The sequence below is a fragment of the Engraulis encrasicolus genome, chromosome 2 (genome assembly GCF_034702125.1).
Source record: "Engraulis encrasicolus isolate BLACKSEA-1 chromosome 2, IST_EnEncr_1.0, whole genome shotgun sequence".
NCBI lineage: Eukaryota > Metazoa > Chordata > Actinopteri > Clupeiformes > Engraulidae > Engraulis > Engraulis encrasicolus.
The window spans coordinates 1,070,878-1,080,302 of record NC_085858.1 but is presented as its reverse complement, the minus strand read 5'-3'; the positions used below and the strand labels follow the sequence as shown (position 1 = coordinate 1,080,302).

At 41.7% G+C, this 9,425-nt stretch overlaps 1 protein-coding gene across 1 annotated transcript; it reads right to left on the bottom strand.

Annotated features, from left to right (window-relative positions):
* Positions 1–4,566: 4,566 nt before the first annotated feature.
* Positions 4,567–8,367, bottom strand: dctn5 (dynactin 5). Its single transcript, XM_063212234.1, has 6 exons — positions 8,217–8,367; positions 7,551–7,619; positions 7,308–7,426; positions 7,052–7,163; positions 6,855–6,957; positions 4,567–5,617 (listed from the first exon to the last, which is right to left on the bottom strand). Exons 1-6 carry the CDS (start codon positions 8,262–8,264, stop codon positions 5,520–5,522), a joined length of 549 nt encoding a protein of 182 aa, XP_063068304.1. The 5' UTR covers positions 8,265–8,367; the 3' UTR covers positions 4,567–5,519.
* Positions 8,368–9,425: the final 1,058 nt, after the last annotated feature.

The following is a 9,425-nucleotide window of genomic DNA, read 5'->3' as shown; positions in this document are numbered from 1 at the left end:
GTATTAAGCCACACCTGAGTGATGTCAGGTAATGCCTGAGTGAACCTAATGAAGAAGCTGTGCATGGATCTATGAACTTTTGAATTCACTGAATATGTTTGCTATTCCCCTCCCTGTTTATTTCAGTAGGCTCATGAAATAAAAGGCCTTTGCTTCCTGCTGTCAGGCTTTGGTAATACACATACCATTTGTAGGTAAACATAAATCATTGCTCCTTCCAGGAGCAGTCTTCATTTATCAGACTATCACAACCCCTCCTCCCTCCCTCCTCTCTATAATCACAGCAGACCTGGTTAAAGCCCATTAACTGGATAGGACATCTCCAAGACTGCTAAAGACCTGTGGCGCTGAAGTGGCTTAGCTGCTGGAATATTTATTCAGCCCGAGTGTACATCTTAGTAAGGCACCAACTCTGAACACATTATGCCTTATCCCGGTCCCCAAAAAGCCACATCCAAAAGAGATAAATGACTTAAACCGAGAGGCCCTCCCTTCACACATGTGCATGAAGACAATGCTGTTACATACACTTAGACTGCAGTATGTCATGCACTGGATTTAGTACAGTTTTCATACCAGGAGAAAGTTGGAGTGGATGATGCCATTACATACCTATTGCACAGGACATATAGTCATGTTCCTTTACTTTTCCAGCGCTTTCTACAACATCCAACCCTCCATTGGGAGAGAGGCTCCTGGGTTTGGATGCCCTCCTTGTGCACTTGATCAGGGACTACCTAACAGAGTGGCCACAGTTGGTCAAACTGAAAGATTGCCTCTTGGACACTGCAGTATGTGGTACTAAAGCAGCCTGGGGAACTGTGCTCCCTCCTCTCCTGTTCACTTTGTACACATCGGACTTAACATATTTACAACACAGGCACATACCACATGCAGACATTCTTGGATGATAATACAATTGTAGGCTGTATTAAGGCAGGAGGGAATACAGGAGTACAGGGCTTTGCAGTGGTGTAATGCACCTACAACTCAACACTAAGAGAAGGTGGACTTTTGGAAGTCTAAGCCCGCTCTGCAACCAATCTCCATTGAGGTTGATGAAGTGGAGATTGTAAGCACATCTAAGTATTTCAGCGTCTAACAAGACAACAAACTGGACTGGTCAGCCAAAGATACAGTTTAGAAAAAAATACAGTATTGGCTATACTTGTCTGCTATAAACTCCTTAATATGTTCTATGAGACTGTTGAAGCCAGTATGTGTCCTTTTCTATGCAGTGGTGTGCTGGGGAGGGAGCACAATGAAGAGGGGGTATTGGGTGTCTTGACTGATAAGACTGATAAGGAAAGCTAGCTCTTTCATGGAAGAAGAACTGGAGTCCTCCACTTCGTGGAAGATAAAAGATTTCTGAACAAACTGAATAACATCCACTCTATTTCCCCTTCCTCTATCATATCTACCTGAAAGGAGTGATGCAATATTCTGATGAGCTAGTTGCAAGGCATTGGAAGTAGGTGGAGTCACTGCATTTTCCAGCTTAACAATGTGCAAGAAATGATATATAAACACTAGTGAAAAATATATTTTCACACTAATCTGATTCTTCATTCAAGCATAATCTATAGCACCACACAATAATAATAAGGTTTTTTGAAATAATATACTGTAATACAATTGTGAGCATTCCTGTCACCACTGAAGTGTATTGAAATAGGTCCTGTAACTCCTTTTCGATTTTTTTTCATTCTGGGCACCTCATACATTGAACGATATGCCATCTTTAATATTCTGACAATATATACATATGAGGTATTGCTGGATTCAGAACAATCTCACCTTTCCATCAAGATATCATATGTGTGCATATGACATTCCCTGACAAAGCAATTACAATGTAAATGATGACATTCTGTATAAATATCACTTTTTTTCATTTTCCGCCTATTTTAGGTGTGTGATTAAATGCCTATATCTCCTTCATACATCAAGATGGTCAAATTCAACCACTTCTATCTGGTGCAGGTAGCCCCTGGGCACAAGCATACCAATTCTCAAAGCTCTCAGAGCTTCTGGCAATTTTCTGCATGATTTTTTGTATATCTACTCCCATACGGAGAGGTCACATTTTGGGTGCTTTTTTTGTTTGGAGGTGCAAATGAAAATGTGTAAAATTTTGAGGCTTAGCATTAAAATCACTTTGGCCAAGAATCATTTTCATGTATGGGACACCCTAGAGATGAGGAAAAACATTATTGGGTTTTGTTCTACCTCCGGTTGGGGTATCTCGAAAACGAAGGCCTTTTTGGGCCCATTGTCACTAGCCTAAACTTGGCATCTCTGAGAAATTCAATATGGTGGCCCAGATGGGGTCCAAAATTGATGATTTTTCATGTGTTAGCGCAATTACAATTCAGTGGGTGGATTGAACAAATTAGTAACAAGCTGAAAATGTCAGGATATGTTTAGAATACCTTTAGGAATCAAAAGTCCCCAGGAATCCCCCTTGGGCTCTCAGAAATATGTCTTTAATGACAGGTTAAGGTTAGGGAATGTTTTGGTCAGGGCACAACTTAAATTGCTATAGCATTATTTTGTTTAGGATTAGCATTTGGTATGTATTTTCTAATGATAGAGTTACACAGTGCTGTGGTAATAGCCTATAGAAAGCACTTCCGTGTGCCCATCACGGAAAACAATTCTGTGTCCAGGAGCACGGAAAACAATTCCGTGTCCAGGAGCACGGAATTTTGGCAAAATCCGTGCTCCTGGACACGGATTTCGTGTCCTTAACATCCGTGTCCAGGAGCAAAACATTTTTGGAGATCAGGCTGATCAAGGATACCTGGCCTTCCATAACTCCCATGCAATGCCTCTGCCCTGATGCGTTTAACATTGAAGTCAATGGCAGTGATTAAGACAAAGACAGTCCAAATATAAAACCAAGTATTGAACATTGACATGTTATATAGAAAGGACCAAATTTCAACTGATTTAATGTGACCTGAATCTATTTTTTTTTCTCTTAAGAAAATGGTGCTTTTATTACAATATTCTAATAATGTGAATTCCTCAATTCATGTTTTTTGGAACTGGAAGGCCAAAATACTTCTGTAAAAATAAACAAATTAATTCATGAATGATTTGAATAGTTAAAAATGTGGGCAATGCATCTACAATCACTGAGAGGTAAACATTATTGATTATGGAAATAAATAGGCCTAAACTTTTCCATGATATTCTACAGTAATTATATGGTTAGTACCTGTATTTGTTTTAGCTTTTGAGGCAGCAGCATGGTTTTATCATGTTAAAGCATGGCCTAGGGGGTGAAAAACAGCAGTGGAATTATTTGAATAGGTCGAATAGAGACAATAGTTTTATTTCAACAAAAAATATGCATGTGCATAACTATGAGCATCTCAAAGAAAGTATTCCATTAATATTAAGTGGAGCTTACCTTGGCTGATATAATGGCCTGTCAGATCTGGTAGTTTGAATAGTTGCCAACTACTCTATCCAAAACCCCTCCGTTTCAGCCAGGATACTTGCCTGTTTTGCATATGAAACAGCTTGCTTCAATCAGTTCATACATTTTAAACTATTTAAAGATTGTTGTGGCCATTTCAAAACATTGCACTTGTGCTTTTGCATAAAATCCTACTCCTTTATGAATGTTGATCAATGGAATTCAATCGTGGGCCAACTCGAAGGTTAAATTTGTGGATGACTCTTGAAAATCCATTTGAAAAATCTGATGTTTCAAAAATGTGAGCCCTCAACATTAAAAATGTTTATAGTACCATCGCCGCACAGACCCATTACAGGACCAAATTTTATACAGTGAGTGCACTGACTGTGTTGTTTTAGCCATGCACACCTCCCTATTGTTATGGTCAAACCGTATGCCAGTCTCATCTAACCATACAGCATGATTTTCCAAAAATGCTTTCAGCATATCCAGGTGTGCTTTTTAATAGTCATGCAACTGATGAATACACACGAAAGCCTTTTCATGCATCACCCATCCAATGAGCTTTTTCCATCTGAAGACTACGCAGAAGGAACCAGGTAGAATTGCACTATAGGCAGCTCGATATTCTTGTAGTTCTGTGGTGTGCTGTAGCTTGCCTGTAATCATTCTTCATCCCCCATGCCTTTTCAACATGTATTCAACAAACCACATTTTCCTTTCACAAGAACCACCTATGGCGTTCCATTCCTATGGCTGTGGAAACACTTCTTCCAGACCTTTCTGATAACTTTGTGCACCTTTCTCCCCATTCATAGTATGGATGATCCTAGTTTGAGGTCAGTGGAGGGTTATTTCATAGTGCCCTATGTCGGCACTATCCAAGGCAGAACACATTATAACTTGTTTGACTTGATGGCTATAAATCCGTAACTATTTTGAAAAGGGTTCCCAGACTATGGCAAGCCCCCTTTTATGGTCTTCTGTAGAACAGTCATACGTCCATTTGAAAAACTGAGATCGTCTTCAGAAACTACATCAATTTGATGCGATCTAATTTCCAAAACTACAAAACATGCATTTTTTGGTGTAAGAGTGTATAATGTGTAATATATACATATTAAACAATGACATAATTGAGATAATATAAATGCATTTATTAGCAACCATTCTTATTATTTTTAGTATTTAGTGTTGCAAATGCAAGACAGTGAAACAAACAATAAATAACAGGCCAAGAGAGAGCAAACTAAACTGGTCACCATGTGACACACTACAGCATGTGACATGGCTTCTGTCTTGTGATTAGTTTCCACCACCCCAAAGGGCATTCGACACAGCTACCAACATCTGTGGAGGAGGCACAGGCAGGAAAAATAAATCGCATTGGAACAATGACAACATAATACAGTGTGGGTTCAATGTGAAAACTCCTTGTCAATCACAGGTGTCTTAAACTTTTTTTGTTTCGTTTGAAGTGATTGTTGCGAACCATTTAACTTTGATGAGTGCAGCTGACAGGGATACATCACACAGTTAAGGACTGTCAGCCTTTAATTCATGGCCAAGGACTAGAGCATTTACAAAGTATGATGAGCAGGTCGGTAAGTATGCACCACCTTGAGATGCATTCCTAGTCCTATCAATTGTTTGGACCCACATTCAGAAAGAGCCACCATATGTCCATCCATTCTTCTTGTCCCTCTTCTATTTGCTGCTCAGACTACACCAAAGATTTTCTGAGTAGCGTAAGATGATTCAAACTCAATTTCGGTCTTCTAAAGGGGCGTTGTCCCCTCCTTCTACTCCTTCTGTGGCATTTGGTGACGGCTTGCATAAGATGTGCGCAACCACCATCTACAGTGCCAAGGGAACTCCATTTATTCTCAACCTAATGCCTCCAAAGGTCTCCTAACAGCAGGTCTCCTAAGGGGGCATTCACATGACATCACATGGATCCAGGAAATGCACAGGCTTGAATCATCTTACTCTACTCTTTTTTGGCTATATGCTGAGCTTGGAGAGCCTTGGTGAAAATGGGTGTCTTTCAGTAATTGATTTTGGTCCAAGATAGTTTGGCTGGGGAGTGTTAGATCTGGCTGAGAGGGAGGAACTTCTGGTAGTAGCTCTTTGTGACGTCAATCATCAACTCCTGTGTGCATTCTGGGAGCTCACTGGAAAACAGGCCTGTGAAAAGAGGGCAAGGCAGATGTAAACAGTGCATACACTCACCATCCACTTTTTTAAGGCATGCCGGTCCAACTGCTCATTGACACACATTTCTAATAAGCCAATCACATAGGCATGTTTAAGTGACTTTAAATGTGGCATGGTTGTTGATGCCAGACAGGCTGATCTGAGTATTTCAGAAACTGCTGATCTACAGAGATATTCACGAGCAGCCATCTCTTGAGTTTACAGAGAATAGTCCCACAAAAAGAAAATATCCAGTGAGGGGCATTTCTGTGGCTGAAAATGCCTCATGCACCTTTTGGTCCAGGCCAGCCCGGGGCTGGGACACCGATGTAAGCGGCCCTATTGATGTCAGAGGTCAAAGAAGAATGGCCTGACCTGTGCAAGCTAATAGAAAGGTAACAGTAACTCAAATAACTACTGGTTTACAACCCAGGTATGCAGAAAAGCATCTCTGAACGACGCACAGCATATCGGACCTGGAGGCAGATGGGCTACAGCAGCAGAAGACAGCCCCAGGTGCCACTCCTGTCAGCTAAGAACAGGAAACTGAGGCTACTATTAGTAGAAACATGGAAGTATGGATAACGGGCGGCGGTGGCTAAGTTGGTAGAGGAGCCTGTTCGGCAACCAGAAGGTTACAGGTTCAAGCCCCGCTCTGTCTGACTCCCATCAATGTGTCCGTGAGCATGACACTTATAGCCAGGCCGTGCCCTCCTAGTGACTACCAGTCAGGTCAAGACGCAATGCAAGTACTTTCTGAGTTCCCGCAAATACGGGAACTCCTCCCACTTTGTTGGGAAGCAAACAATAATTAGCAAACCGAGATTTGAAAGTCGATCATAATCAGGCTATGACACTTAACCCCAAATTTCTCCCGGTGGCAGGGTGGTACCCTGCGTGGAAGCCACGGCCACCAGTGTGTGAATAATAATAATATTTTTTATTTTAAGCGCCGTTCAAGATACCCAAGGACTGGTGAATGAGAGGCATAAATGTAAAGTGCTTTGAAAAAAAGTGCTACTGTATATAAATGCAGTCAATTTACCATTTACTACTTTGGTTCAGGCTGGTGGTGTGGGGACATTTTAGGCATAATTCGGGCCCCTTAGTACCATTTGAGCATTGTTGCAACACCATGGTCTACCTGAGTATCTGAAGTCAGAAGGGGGTCCAACCCAGTAAGGAGGTGCAAGTAATAAAGTAGCCGATGAAAGTGCATATCACTTACCTGGACAACCAGAGAACACTGTGAAGGGAGGAACCACAGTCTCGGGTGGTAGTACGGTGTTATCCAGAATTTTACAGCAATCCTTCAGGACACACCGGCGACCCTGAAAACAGTATTGCAAGTCAAAAGAGTCAATCTACTTCAAAGTCGTCCGTGTGCAAAAAAAAGTCCATAATTTGCCGTAAATGTGTACTCACAATGACACAGTTCTTTCCGATGTGGACATATGATCCAATCTGAGCTGCGTTGACTACACAGTCCTCCTCAATGAATACATGATCCCCGATGTGCAATGGGAAGAAGGCAACTCTGAACACAGTTTGATGATAAGGGCACAGAATTAGTGCGAGGTAAAATTAGATTTACAAGTAACCCTGCCACATCCATGGAACTATTATTTCACAAAGGACCATGTAGGCTGTTCTGGCTTTGAGATGAGAAAATTCTGCTTACCCTTTACTGAACTTTTTAAATGGTGGACGAATTACACTCCGACTCTTGATGACACAATGTCGGCCAACTCTGACATTAGCAAGATCCCCTCTGATGATGCAGTCGTTCATTACAATGGTCTATGAAAAACGTGCATTAAAGTCAGTTGCAATCCTATTTCACGCCATTCTTAAACATGTCCAGGATCCACACTCTAATATTGAAACTGAGATTAAAATGCCCCCATAGCAGACCAATACTCACTTTTCCATTCAACACGATGTTTTGACTGCCGCAGAGTACCGATTGCCTGCTGACCTTGTTCCCAGATGCCTGCAGATTTTCCAAATTACACGTTAGTGGCCGGATTATCCATAAAGGCTGGGCCAGTGGCACAGTGCCCAGGGGCACCAACCATATACAGCCAGGGTAGCGGATACTAAGTTTACATGACACACACTTTAGAAATATTGTTCATAAAGGGGGCATCTGTGAGGTGTAGTGCCCGGAGGCACCACAGTGTCTAGTTATACGGTCCTGGTGACCATGCATGGAGATATACCAGATAAATACATGCATAGATATAGGGTACCCGAATACCAAGTAAACAAAGTAGGCTACTGTCAGTGGTAGCTGAAATTAACTTGCATGTGACTGCAACCCATATGATTATCAAAATCCAGCCACTTGAATGGTAATATTCCGTTTAGAGGTAAATAAACTCCAGGTCTAAAGAGGAGTCCATTGTAGGGCCGGCAACTCAATATAAGCCTTGCTCTAAATTGTCATAGTCTGCAGCAAACAAATCTGGCTAGCACTAGTTCACAAGCTCGCAATGATAAAAAGAACGCTAGTAGGTTAGCTAGCACATCTTTCTTGCCAGCGAACGCAGAGATGTGGAAAACATGCTGACTATGGCAGCCCGCTTACCGTTTCTATATATTCAGCCTTGTTATAGAGTATTTCACACAGCTCCATTGTGGGCTAGGGTTATGGAAAAACCAGCTACAGACACTAACGTTAGCTTGATTTGGCTGCCAACCGCTCCCAGTTTCCGCTGTGTTGTTAGTTGACAGACAGTACCAATCTATACAATGATGTAATCGAAGAAATAGATTAGTAAGGTCTGTTCAGCAGGCTACAGCAGGTTACAGACTGTAGGTGGCGACATTTGGTAAAGAGAGAGAGAATAGAATGGAGTTGAGGATGTGAAAGTCCAGAATGTTAGGTCTGCCTGACACAATGTGTGTGTGTGTGTGTGTGTGTGTGTGTGTGTGTGTAAGCTATAAACAGTGGTGTAGTCTACTTTTTTATGGTGGGTATACTGTATATTTGAGATTTCTTTGAAGTGGGTATACTGTATATATTTGTGCAATTCAAAGCAATGGATCAATCAATTTTAAGTGGGTATACTAAAATCCCTGAAATTTAGAAGTGGGTATACTCCGTATACCCGCGTTCTACGTAGACTACACCACTGGCTATAAATTAAGTATTAACAGGGGATACCTTTTTCACATCTGCAATTCAGCAAAATTGTCTTCCCCCTTTTGACCAATCAGGGGGTACCTGGCTGATGGGAGCTCCTAGGCTGCAGCCATATCTAGCCTGTGCATTATTCCGGCCCTGTGTGGTAGTTAGGAAGAGGTGAATAGAGAGGCACAGGGCACTGAGACGGCCTGTCGGCTGAGTCAGGGACCTCTACGAGAACTTGACAAGATGTCTGTCTCACCACATCTCTGCACAGATTTGACATTTGACTGACAGTTGACGAGGTGAAAATATTCCCCTCATTGTCAGCAATTCATCCTGTGACAGATGAGGTGCGCGGCAGGATGAATCAAGTGAATCACTTCAGTGGTGTAATGAAATAACAGAAAAGCCAAATAACCAAACAAAACCACGACGGGGGGTGTGGGGAATGGGGGGCAGAAAACACCAATTAAACAGCTAACAGGGACTAATAGTAATCAGGGCTCTAAATTAACTTTACTAACTAAATTGACATCACCAGGCAAAATGGCTAATAGTAGATGTAAATCTTAGTAAACTAACACACACTCACAAATGGGTCAAAGTGGCTAGTAAGTCTTTCTACCAGCCTAACTGAATGTTCACCAGCGGATATTAATTTAGAAC